At 34.6% G+C, this 13,322-nt stretch overlaps 1 protein-coding gene across 1 annotated transcript in view; it reads right to left on the bottom strand.

Moving 5' to 3' along the window:
• DNAH7 (dynein axonemal heavy chain 7) overlaps positions 1–13,322 on the bottom strand; it is a 371,101-nt gene that overhangs the window by 116,909 nt on the left and 240,870 nt on the right. Inside the window, exons 38-40 of the mRNA XM_044669069.1 lie at positions 12,419–12,638; positions 2,384–3,256; positions 52–281 (exon numbers count right to left, since the gene is read on the bottom strand). Of these exons, the coding sequence (XP_044525004.1) occupies positions 52–281; positions 2,384–3,256; positions 12,419–12,638 (1,323 nt within the window). The remainder of the gene's footprint in view (positions 1–51; positions 282–2,383; positions 3,257–12,418; positions 12,639–13,322) is intronic.

The raw sequence follows: 13,322 nt of genomic DNA, 5'->3' as shown, positions 1-13,322 counted from the left end.
ATATATATATGCCAGTTAAGATGATTTAACAAAGTGAAATTTCATTCTTACTTCCTTTTCTTTTCCAGTAAAACTTTGAAAGTAGAAATTAATTCAAGATAAGAAGTAGGAGTCACATAGTTGTGCCTTTGAAGTTCAGTATGGAAGGAACGAGATAAATCAATAGTGGATGTATGGAAGCTTTTACACATATCAATACAGCCATCTCGTGTTTCATCTGACATTTCAATATCTTGTAAGAAGCGTGAAGCAACTGCTTGTAGTGCATCTTCAGGCCATGTCTAGATTTAAGATAAACAATTTAGTATTTCATCTAACTTAAGAAAATCTTAAAAAAATTCTCAATATTTTCCTTCCATCAGAAAAAATAATTTTATTTGAATTAATACCACAAGTTCCTGAATGTAGTTGAATATGAAAATTTTACTGAAAATCTCCATTAAAATATATCAATAAAATTAGTAATAACTTTATGGATAAACATGTCTATGTTGATTGAAAACCTAAATGTAAGTTTATTTGTCTTAGTAGAATTACTATTACTCAGTTTTTTCCTTCTTTCTATGTAGGAATAAATATATCCTTTTTTATTGAATGGCTGAATCAATATGAGTCCACCACTTAAGGAAAAAAAAACCTTTGTAAAATTATTTGGACCTGATATTTGGGGAAATTCCTAATGGGATTAATGGAAGGGATATTGAATAAAAAAGAACTGAACGGAAACTTAGTTTCTATTAGGAAGCAGCAGCGGGAGTACTACAGCTTACAATAGGATAGGAACCCAGTGAGAGATTGCTATTCATGGAAAACATAGCTATAATCTTTAAGAGAAAAAAAAGGATGGAACAAAAAAGAAAAATGTGTTTTTTGCCATTTTTTGGCACTGGGTTTTCTGTTTCTATCTCTTAGGCCTGGGTCATTGTCATTTTATGTATAAGATATCATTAGTATTGGAGTTACCAGATAAATTGGAAATTTACAACAAAAAAGAGTCAAGGTCCTAGAAAACATCTTTTCTTCTTTTAGTGCCTGATTCTCTCCTCTGGCCAAGGGCCCAATGAGTTAAACCATTGGTGTCCCTAATATGTACATAGCTTCCTATCAGCCAGGGCTTAGAGTTATCTTAAGTCCATAGTCTACGCACTAGATTGTGTGCTTAATCTCTGTATGACTTCTTATCCATTATGTGACCATCTTGAATCCATAATTAGAAATTAAAGCAACAATGACGGTAGTGCAGAGAAAATGAGTTAAAACCAATTCCTTTGCTTTGGAGTTTCAGGAGAAGAGATTTTGCAACTCCAGTGCTAACTAGCTCACATGGTAGCTAGAAAGCTGGATCTAGAATTAAGAAGACCCAAATTCAAATTACATCTCGCTTATTAGCTGTGTGACCCCAGTCAAATCATTTAACCTTTGCCTGACTCAGTTTCTTCATTTGTAAAATGAGGATAATATATAATATATACAATATATGATAAACATACATATGATATATATATAATATAATGCAATGTATAAAAATTAGCATTTGCATCTCAAGGTTGTTGTGAGGACAAAATGAGATAATATTTATAAAGCACTTTGAAAACCTTAAAATGCTACATAAATGCTACTTATTATTATTTGACCACAGATTTAGAGTTGTAAGGTGCCTTAGAGGTCCTCTAATATATTATAAGTGGGATTTGGGGCCTGGATGAACTTTCCATATTAAGGAATTACAGAAAAAGTAAGCCGTATGTTCTATAGCTACTTTAAATACTTATAATTATTTATTGTATATTGTTCGTTCATAGATGAATGTTATCCAGCTTATAACAGCTTGTTTTGCACTAAAAAAGACTGATTGATTGCTATGACAATACCACAAGGAATATGGAAAATTAGAGGTGGGGAAGTATGGAACAATTACATTCCTGAGGACATATGTACAAGAAACAGTACCAAGTTTTAGGGTGGTGATAAAATCATGAAACTAAGAAGATTACCATGAATAGGCTTCATGAGGTTATTTAGGAATTAGAGATTTGTATTCCCTAGCTTTACACACAGACACCCAGTGGAAAATGTTCTTCATTTTACTGCCTTGGAAAATTACCCAGTTAAGATAAAAGGAAGAATTAGGAAAATTTTTTCTGCATACTTATAATCACTTAAATTTTCATTAATAAAATTTATTATTAGAGATGGATAGTGCATAATTTTCTTATTATCTTGATTTCTCAAAGGAGACTCTGAGAAAATATTTTTTACTCTTTTGACTTTACCCAACCAGAACATTTTGCTAAAATAGCTTTTATATGATAGGAAAATATAATATGAGGAAGACAGTGTTCCCACAGCTGAAAATGCAAATTTAAAATGTAGAAGACAGTACCTGAAACCAATCAATGGTGCAACAGTTAACAAGAGCTGGAAATTTTCTTAGACGATTACGAAATGCATCTCCAATTGGACTCATGGCTAGGACCACGTGGAGTTGATCTCGACAGCGATCAATGAACATGTTAAATAGAGCTATGGGGCTACCATCTGTTTGTTTTGTTCTATCCCTCTGGCGATCTATCAGACGCATTTTTTCACATATTTCTTGCTTTTCATCTACTGCAAAAAGATTTGGAACTTCTCCTGCATTTAGCAAGTTGTTAATATCTTCCAGAAATGATTCCCTTTTAATCTGGGTATCTGTAAACAAGAAAACACCCTGCATCTCTCCTTCAGAGGATTTCCTTAAGATGAGTTTTAAATCTTCACGCCATTCATAAGAACCATAGCTTTTGGATATTTCAACCTGGAAAAGTGTATAATCAGCCATATGGGCAGCTAGTCGGGTAACTGACTGTCTACCACTGCCTCCAACACCAACCAGAAGAGCATGACTTCGAGGTTGCTTAAGGATCCTGGAAATTCTGCTTATATGTTCTATGGCAAACCGAAACAATACCAGCTGCATAGTTTTCTTAGTCATAGAATTATATTCATCCAGATGACCTTCAACCACAACTCGCAGACCATCTACATCACTGATTTCTCTGTAGTTAGTGTCTTCCCTTCTGGGATCATGGAAATCGCAAAACATTAAACTGCGTAAGTCATCTTCTTCCACTATTCCATCTTCATTGAAGTCCAAGGCTTTAAAAAGTTGATGAAAATTTTCATTCATGTATTCTTGCATCATTTCCTCGATATAACCCACAAGCCAAGCTCTATCTGTATTATCAAGTAGACGATCATAATATACTCTAAGTACCTAAATAATAAAAAAGAAAATACTCAGTAGCAAAAGCTATTATTTTTTATTGTTACTTAAATAAAGTTAATCTATAGAAAAGATCATGGAAATAATTCAAGAAAATTCTATTAGGTTTAAATGGATATTTCCCAACTAGATTTCTATTTAAACTCCTCATTGTGGTTTGGGAGTGACCTTGAGTTTTTTAAGGTTATTTCAGCAGAGTACAAATTCCAGTAGGTTTTACCAAGCTATAGGAAAGCTAGAATAGGCTTAGTCAAACATCTGTTTGCCATTCAGGGGCCAGATTAATATAAGTGTGGAAAATCTGGCTCATAATCAGAAGGCTGACTGCTAGGTGATTAATTTTTTGATTAATAATATCTTTGGTGAGTAAAAGAGGGGACTAATCACATTGATAAAACTGTAGACCTCCAAAATGCTAACGTGGCATTAAATTTAAAGTATTAACAAAGAAACATACTTGAGCACTTACCAATTCTCTCATTTATTCAATATATAAAATTTGAGTTTACATTCATAAATACCAAAATGGTATGATTATTTTCTTAGCTAACATACAGGTAGAAATCTAAGGGCCCTTAGCGAGCATTTAAATGGAAAGACTTCCCTTTTACAGACTTGAAGATTGAGGACTAGAGAAGGTAAATGATGTGCCCCAAACTTTTGGAAGTAGAACCTAATATCTCTTAATAATCCTATAGCAGAATATAGCTTACTATCAGGGGTTCAGACTTTGAGGAAATTTTTTAAAATTTCAAGTTGAAATATTATTTGTAAATATTTATTGATCACTGTTATTTCCATGCAACTATGGGCAATGGCTTAGTCTGTAAGTACAGTCGGGTTCCAGCAGATTTTATTGGTTTAGTCCTTTAGCATAAATACAAGTATATACAAAGTAATTGATTCAAGGTAATTTGGAAGGGAAGACACTAGAAGTTGGAGGGATAAGGAAAGGCTTCATGATGAAGATGGTCTCTGAGTTGTATGTATCTTAAAGGAAGAAGATCCTATGAGGTAGAAATAAGAAGAATGTGTATTAAAGGCAAAGGGGATGGCAGGGAGATGGGAAATAAAGTTTTGTGATTAAGGAAAACAATATAAAGGCCAGCCTGGCTAAATCACAGAGTATGGAGGGAATAGTGTGCTCCACTGGGGCTGGAATGATAAATTGGAACCAGTTCATGTGGTAGAAGATGGAGGATGATGTGTGAGGAATAATAAGTGGGCCAGTATAACATAAAATTTGTATAAGGGAGAAATATGGCTAGAAGGATACTTAGCAAGGCAGGAGGCAAAATAATCATTGCTACTAAATTATGCTAGAGACCAGGACCTTTACAATTCTAGGATCTCGGATCAATATCCTATGAGCAGAATAAGAGAAAGGTAGGTCAGATGTTTATAAAAATTCCCTGGCAGTCAATCAGTCTGTTGACACACATTTATTAAATACCTATTATATTCCAGGTACTCCATTGTTGTAGATACAAAGAAAGTGAAAAATAGACCCTGCCTTCAAGAAATTTATTTTTTCATAGAAGAGGAAATGTATAAACAATTAAGTATACACATGATATATACAGAGTATACGAAAGATAATCTGAGAGGAAAAAACAATAGCATCCACTAGAGGTAGGAAAGGGGTAGACAGAGAAAGGACTCCTGCAGAAGATGGATTTTTGAGCTGAGTAAGGCTCAGGTCAAGGATGCTAATAGGTGTAGGTCAGAGGGCAAAGAATTCTATGCATAAAGTAAAGCCAGAGAGAAGGACCAGTTAGAAGGCTGCTGGAATTTGGAACTCAAATTTTCTAAGAAAAGGTATTAATAATTAAAAAAAACAATAAAATAATAATGATAAATTATTTTACATGTAATTGGGGGAATTAATATAAAAATAAAAAATAAAAGAGTTTTTCTTTTAAAAAAGAAAATAGTTCAAGTGAGAAGGGATAAAGGCTTGAAATAAGACTATAACTGTGAATGGAGAGAAAGGAGATGTATGCATGCGAAATATGAAGGTAAAAATGACAAGATTTAACAATCAAATGGATATGTAGGGGTAAGTGAAAGGAAGAGTAGCAGATGACAAAGAGATTTTGAATCTTAGAGGCTTGGAGGATGGAAGTGTCCTCAAGAGTAATGAGAAATTTTAGAAGAGGGAAAAGTTTCTGGGGGAAAGGTAATGAATTCTTTTTTGGACATGTTGAACTGGAAAAGTCTGTGGGACATTCATTTTGACATAAGCATAGAGCAGTTGGTAGTAAATGCTATAGCTCAGAAGAGAGCCCAGGGGCAGATATATAGGATTAGAAATCATCTTCTTAGTGATGATAATTGAACCCACAGGAGCTGATGAGATCAGTGAGTGAGACAGCATAGAACTAAAAGAGAAGTGGGTTCCATATCAAGCCTTTTGGAGGCAACCACAAATAGAGAATATGCCATAGATAAAGAATCAATAAAGGAGGCTGAGCAAGAGTAAAAGAATGAGGAGAGGTGTTTAATAATTGTCAAAAGCGGTAGAGAAGTCCAAAAAGATCAGGATTGAGAAAAGGTCATTAGATTTGACAATTAAGAGATCACTGGCAACAGGATGCCTTCTCATGCTCTTCTTGGACTCCTTTTCTCTAGAAAGGGAAATCAGGAGGACATGTTCTGTGGGAAGCCAATAAGAGAATAGATAAAAATCTGAGACTCCTCTTTTGACCCCTTTTCTGATCCTTGTGATTTCTTGTTGAAAAGTATTATGGCCTTATTGAAAAGCTTTAAGTTCCTATCAAACCTGAATTTAAAGGGTTAACACTGTTAACACAGCAAGGAATGCTGCTGCCTGGTATAGCCAAGGCCAAAATCTTAGTGGGGGGCAATTCAACCCTGAGAGGGATACTCCTCAACTTGACTTTCTGATAAGAACCTAGTCAAAATTCAGCCTTGGCCTTGGTCTATTTCTGAAGCCAATGTTTTGTGTTTTGATGTGACATAATTTGTAACTTCTGCACATCTGCAAAGTTTTGGCAGGGTTCTTTTGTGTGAAATGAGTCTTGAAATATATATAATAAACTCCATGCTCCTGGAGCCAGAGCTAGAAGCATGAGGTAAAAGACAACTCCCTTGTTCTGTCTTTATTTCCTTATCAACTAAACTGTCCTTATCAGATTATCAGAGATGATAAAGAGATCTCCACATTTGGCACCTGAACAGGGACCTTGGATCACTGGATTCAGGTAAATATTTGCCCTCCCGCTCAGACAACTCCCAAATTACGACAGTTTAGTTTCTTCCCAAAGAAGGGCAAGAAATCCAGAGTTTTCAGAACTCTCCCCTTAAGGGAAGGCACTAGAAGTAAACGAATAGATGAACAGGATGGGACACAGTGAATCAAAGGAAAAAAACTCTTTTTATTGATATAACTAAGTACACCCTCAGGAAATGGGGAGCAAAAATTAGTAAAGAACAGTTCACTAAATTTCTTGATCTTATTCAAAATTGTAGCCCGTGGATTTGATTTGAAAAATTATTATACTGAGCATGGATCAGAACAAGTGCCAGAAAAAATTTCATTGGCTGCTGAAAAAACAACTTTTTTATCTGGTCAAAATGCAGAGAATGAAATCTTTAAGGTTTCAGTGTTAGAATCAGAGGAGGAGGAAAAGGCTCAAAGTAAATCAAAACTGAGCTTTAAAATTCGAATGAAAAAGTCACTAGCAGGGGACCTTCCCCCACCTAAAAACCTCTCTTCAAAAGAGGAGAGATAAGAGCAGAGGAGCCTCTGCCACTTGAAGCTCCAGTTCCACAGCCACAGCCCCTGAATATAGGTTTTAAAGGGGCCCTAAAATGCTCGAAAAGATGGAGACGTATCATTCTGTTTCCCAGTTATTTTTAGAGTAGATGAATTGGATGATGATGAAGAAGTAGCTCCTAAATGGGAACCTCTTCCCTACAAAGTGTTAAAAGAAATTAAGACAGCTTGTGCTTCATATGGTCCTGCTTCTCCATACACTTTAAATTTGGTGGAAACTTTGGGGACAATTTGGATGACCCCCTTTGATTGGATTCAGACCTCGAGATATTCCCTTTCTGCAGGGGACTACCTCTTTTGGAAATCAGAATTTGATGAACTGGCAAAACGGAAGTCAGCCATTAATAAGAAACAGGGCACCAGAGTTACTAAAGAAATGTTACTTGGAATAGATGAATGGGAATTACATGCCGATCAGATTAATTTACCCAGAGAAGCTCTAATTCAATGTACAAAGTGTGCCTTAGAGGCATGGAAAAGAATCCCAGTAAGTAAGAAACTGTCCACAGGTTTGGTCGAGATTAGACAAGGCACAGAGGAAATATATACAGAATTTATAGAAAGATTAAATCAAGAAGTAAAAAAATATACAAATGATGATGATACAGATAATAGTCAGAAAGTTTGCCTATGACAATGCCAATAATGTGTGTCAGAGCATGCTTCAAAATGGTAAAGAATCTGGGACTATTAGTGACTGTATGAAAGCTTGTGAGGACTTTACTCCAGCATATATGCAGGGTATAGCCATCGCGGCAGCCCTGAAAGGAAAAACATATTCTGAAATAATTAAGGGCTCAAAGGCTGTAAAAAGTTCTTGTTCCAATGCCCCTAACTCTCTGTGTCCCAGATGTGAGAAAGGTTACCACTGGAAGAAAAATTGTAATTCCAAATTCCATCGAAATGGTTACAGATTACCTGATAAGAGATTTCAGGGAAGATGGAAAGGAGGCCAACCACCGGTCCCACCAATGACTAAATTAATCCAAAAATTCATCTTCATTTAGCCAGTTCCTTGCTAGAGTTAACCAATTCTCTGAATAATAAGCTTTCTTTTTTCTCCAGATTTCTTTAGCAATGAAGGATGTGATTTGTTGATCTTTTGATAGGATGTCATATATTTGTTAGAGTACGTGTGAAATGCATGGGAAATGTGTCCTTGATCAGTCTGTGTGTCTATATGTTGTGTCTACGTGTCTCTGATCAATTTGAATCTTAAGTTTTATTGTTGTATTTGTCTGTGGTCACAATGGAATTTTGAAGAAAATAAATCTCTCTCATTCATTCTGGAGGAATGGGAAAGATGGACAGAGGAGTTTGAAAAATTCAGAAAAATATATCTCTAATGGATTTCTGAATGTTTTAAACTCTAAGATAATTTAATTTATTAAAAGAAACCATATTCTCTGCTCTCATTGAGGCGAGAATCAACAAGATAATTTGTCTACATTTCTTCTTCCATTTCTTACTGGCCATAAGAAAGGGAACAAAGAAACGTAGACAAATTATCTTGTTGATTCTCAAGATTGAGAAAAGGTCATTAGATTTGACAATTAAGAGATCACTGGCAACTGGATGCCTTCTCATGTTCTTCTTGGACTCCTTTTCTCTAGATAGGGAAACCAGGAGGACATGTCCTACCGTGTTTCCTTGGTTTTTCTCATTCATCTTTGACTATCACTGCTAAAATGTCACAGAGATCAGGTATTTTTGGTGCAAAAAGAATTCTACCAGCAGATGTTGCTAAACTTTCTGAGGTGATTTCTTAGAAGACTTTTAATAGAAGAAAGCATATGACTAGACATACTTAATAATTTTACCTAGTCCCATTCTTTTATATCTTCACCAAAAAAATGTTGGATATGAAAAATATGTCCAAACAATCATTTTTTGTCTACATAGCACCAACCACTGTGTTAGTTAAAATCACCTAGGGTTCTATCTGGAAGGATTGAACCTCAATATAGTGTGGGGGACCTTAAAACTACATTTCCCGTGGTCCAATGGGTTTCCTATTTTTGGATTACATATTCAAAGTGAGGGACTGTTTTAAATAGGGGGAAGTGACTTTGAACTTCCTCTTTAGCTACCTGAGCGCGCAAAGGTACGAAAGGTAAAATGGCTAAGGCAGGAGTTTGAATACTTACAGGCGCGTGGTCTAATGATTTTATCTCTATCAGCATGGCTTTTATTAAAATACTATTCTCCCTTCTAATATCAGCCATCCTGATTTTTAATCATAACACCACTGAATTAAATGCACTGTTTAACTCTTTTGGAATCATAAATTTATAGTCTAAATATCACTTAAATGGGAAATTAAAAGTTGCAAGAATTTAAGTCCATAAAAACATCTTATCTCAATTTCCTAAAATAAAATCTAAAAACTATTTAATAAAATCATAATAGCTAATCCAAATTATTAAAATGTACAAGAAGGGATAATAATAAATAAATAAATAAATAAATAAATAATAAATAATAAATAAAAAATAATAAATAAATAAATAAAATTAAGCTTAAACTATGTCTACTTAATTTTTCACTTTGCATTAGATTATAAAATTAATTCAAAAATATTTATTGAAAATTTACTATGATCTAAGGAAATATGCTGATATTATTTTAAAAGGAATAAAATTACATTCCTACCCTCATGGAGCTTACAAATTCCCTGCTCTGAGACATCTGTAAAAGCAATTCTTCATTGTTTTCAAGATCATATAATCTCCACTAGAGATTTCCTAAGCTTGCTCTTTGTTTTGTCCAGCTACTCTTTCTCAAATGCCATTTCTAATTCTTTTTATAACATATTGGGAACCAGACCATCCAATAAAAATATCGACCTATTTGTTGCATTGTACAGTTCTTTGTTGTCCTCGGTCCAGTGTGGCTCAATGAGCATTAAATGAGAATGAATGCAAATCTAACATACTGCAAATCTCACAGTAATGTATAAATGTATTATTATTATTATTTCACTCTCCAAGTATTCTGTGGATTTTTTACTTCAGCTGCTTTTTTGATTTAAAAAAGGAACAATGCTCATAATTTATCACTGTCCTTCTCAGTAAAATTTGATGAATTAGTTTGTCTTCTAATATGGTGTTGTTCTAGGCCTCCATCTCTTATGGCTGGACAAGAACACCATTTATTTGCTGGCTAAGCTTATATCTGGGTTCTCTTTATCCTCTTTGGTAGGTAATTTAACAATGATTAAATCTTTTATTTTTAAGAATGTCAATATTGTGGTATATAGTGTGACTTTTTAAAATTTCTCAGTTTTGGCATTATTGGCTCATTTGAATAAGGTCAGACAAAAGCTTTTGTTTCATGATGTCATAATTTGACATTGATTTTGACCTTCGCTCTTTTAGTAAATTGATTTGACAGTAACATAGATGGCCAATTCTAATACAACCACTTACTTCCCATTTATTAAGGGGCAGTTTTATTATTTTGAATCTTGTGTGGAGTCAACTAGTTGATCAAATAAAATAATGCTTATTCACTTCCTTTCTGTTGCCATGGCCAAAGTCTTACAACACTTTACTGGAAGAAGGAATTCAAGGTATATAGACTCTAGGCTTTTATAAGACTTTGGGCTCTTGTTTCTCAAATCCATGCCATATTTTCCATATATTCCAAAAATTATTCCATTTCCATTTTCTATATATTCCAAAAATATGTATTTTTGTTACCCTCTCTTATACCAAGTTTTTTTCATTGAAATAACTAAGTGTCAAAATATAACTTGATTTGTTTTAGAGGATTTGGCAAAATTATGTAAAATATAACTTTACCATTAGCAGATGTTGCTACATAAGTTGCAGTTATCTTTGTGAGGATTTTTTGCTTAGGCTCATCACATAAAGAAAAAAACACGTCTCATGAAATGCAGTTTCTTGTAACAAAGCCCATCAACTTGTTAGCATCTCTAAAGAGAACATTAGAGCTACCTTTCCACGTCCTACAACTTTCTCTTCTCTTCTTATTTTGTTTATCATAAGAAAAATCTATTGATTTTTCAGTTTGGTTCACTTCTTCCATGTTGATATTGACACATTGGTAATTGGACCAAGGTAGGATATTTGGAATTATGATAATTAATGTTTATAAACAGCCTAAAAACAGTGCAATTCTGGGAACCCCTTGCCTTTTTTCTGTGACTCCACCACTTATGGAAGGAAAAAAGGGATGCACAGGGAGGGCCATTTAAATTTTTTTTTTTGTTTTCTTGAATTGCATATAACCAAAGAATTTGTCAACTGATGGGCTGATTCTCTTATTTGTTAGCTAGCTTGTTCCAGTGAGGGCAGATACAGTTGGTCACTGGGACAATATTTGAATCCTTTCCAGCATTGGAAAAATTTTCGGAGCTTATAATCCACTGATGTAGGATTCAAGGATCACCTCCATACCACAATGAAGCATTAATGAAAAGCAGATTCCTTTGCAATTCTATTAGCACCTACTTTCAACAATGAAAACAAGTAAATGAGTTAAAACCAGCTTATAAATAAAATTGTTTCTTCTCCAGAGCTAGTTTAATTAGAAGTCAAACTAAGAGGTAATGTATTTAAAGATATTGTCAGAGACATTGCTTATTTTACAACATTCTAAGATTCAAATAGGCAGGAGGGAGGACATTTCAAAGAAGAGAAAACAGTAATTTGTGTTAGTTAAAATCACCTGGGGTTCTATTTGGAAGGATTGAACCTCAATATAGTGTTTGACAAACTTCTGTGGACCTGTGGGGGTCCTTAAAACTACATTTCCCGTGGTCCAACTGGTTTCCGGTTCCGGTTCTTTGGGCGTGGGGACGCCTACGTCTCCACGCAGAGGACAGTTTAAATCTCCGGGGTGAGGAGGAATTTCCTCTTTAGCTACCTGCCTCTTTAGCTACTGGCCTCTTTAGCTACCGGAGCTTGCGGAGAGAGGAAAGGTAAATGGCGGAGGTGAGGTTGGAATAGGTTTCTTACAGGTGCGTGGTCAGTTTATCTCTATCAGCATGGCTTTTATTAAAATACTATTATTCCTTTTGATCTCGGCCCTCATCATTTTCAATAATAACAAATTTCAGAATTATTACATGCATACCACATGAAAAACATTCCAATGAAAAGGGAAAACTTCTATCAGCAATCTGAAGGTTTTGTTTTTATGATAACTACACATTCCCTCTTTGTGTCCTCACAGTGCCTAGCAAAATACCTTGCAAATAATCATTACTCAACGTATCTTTGTTGAATGAGTGAAGTAGAATGCCTGGATTTTTCATTTTTCATCTTAATGTTTTGGTATAAATGATCTTTGCCCAACTTCATCAAGCTTTCTATTACATTAAAATTTACCTCATGTACCCAAAGGCGTTTAATTGTTCCTTGGCTTTCTGCGGTTTCAGGTCTTGACAAACAAACACCCTGAATGACTCGAGAGAAATCACGGAGGTTGAACAGGTAGTGTGATTTAGCTGGAGTTGGTAAAAGATTCTTCATTGCTTCCTTATACACAGTCATAGTACTATTGACAATGTTGTCAGTCAAGGTTGAAAACTCTGATGGGAAGGGGTAGCTAAATAGCAAAAGAAAATGTTTGAGGAATGTACAGTGTATACTACACATTGTTAAAATGAAAATTTGGATAACTGATGATGATTTATTTTTTCTGGAAAGTTCAGAGTTTTTGTTTCTCAAAGCAGTAGTTGCTAATAATAATAAATAATTCTTTCTTTCAAAGCCATTTCAAATTTGTTCTCTTTCTCTTCACTCATGGTAATCTTGGAAAATCAGTAAGTCATATATTATTTTCATTTTATATAACTTACTCAAGATCACAGAGACAGAGAACCAAAAAGTTAATAAATAAGAAACTAGATTCTTACCCAATCTTGAAGTAGGAGCTTTCCTCATTAATACAATACTTAATTTTATGGCACAATTGTAGCTAATCTCTTTGGTGAAAACTAGTCAGAAGGTAGGTTTGGTTAAAATAAAGGAAAAAAGGAGGATAGCATTTAGAACTGGAAGGGATTTTATAGATAATTTTGAATGTTCCTGATTTCACAAATGGGAGGCATTAAGGGGTTTTCTATATTTACTCATGCTGTCAATAGAACTGGAACCCAGTGCTACCTTCATTTTATAAGGGACATTGAGAGAGAAAGAGACAAAGATAGAGATAGAGGGAGTGGGAGGGAGATTGGGGCAAGGAGAGAGAGAGAGAGAGAGAGAGAGAGAGAGAGAGAGAGAGAGAGAG

The sequence above is a fragment of the Gracilinanus agilis genome, chromosome 3 (genome assembly GCF_016433145.1).
Source record: "Gracilinanus agilis isolate LMUSP501 chromosome 3, AgileGrace, whole genome shotgun sequence".
NCBI lineage: Eukaryota > Metazoa > Chordata > Mammalia > Didelphimorphia > Didelphidae > Gracilinanus > Gracilinanus agilis.
Note: the sequence above shows the minus strand (reverse complement) of the source record. Positions and strands in the feature narration are given on the sequence as shown.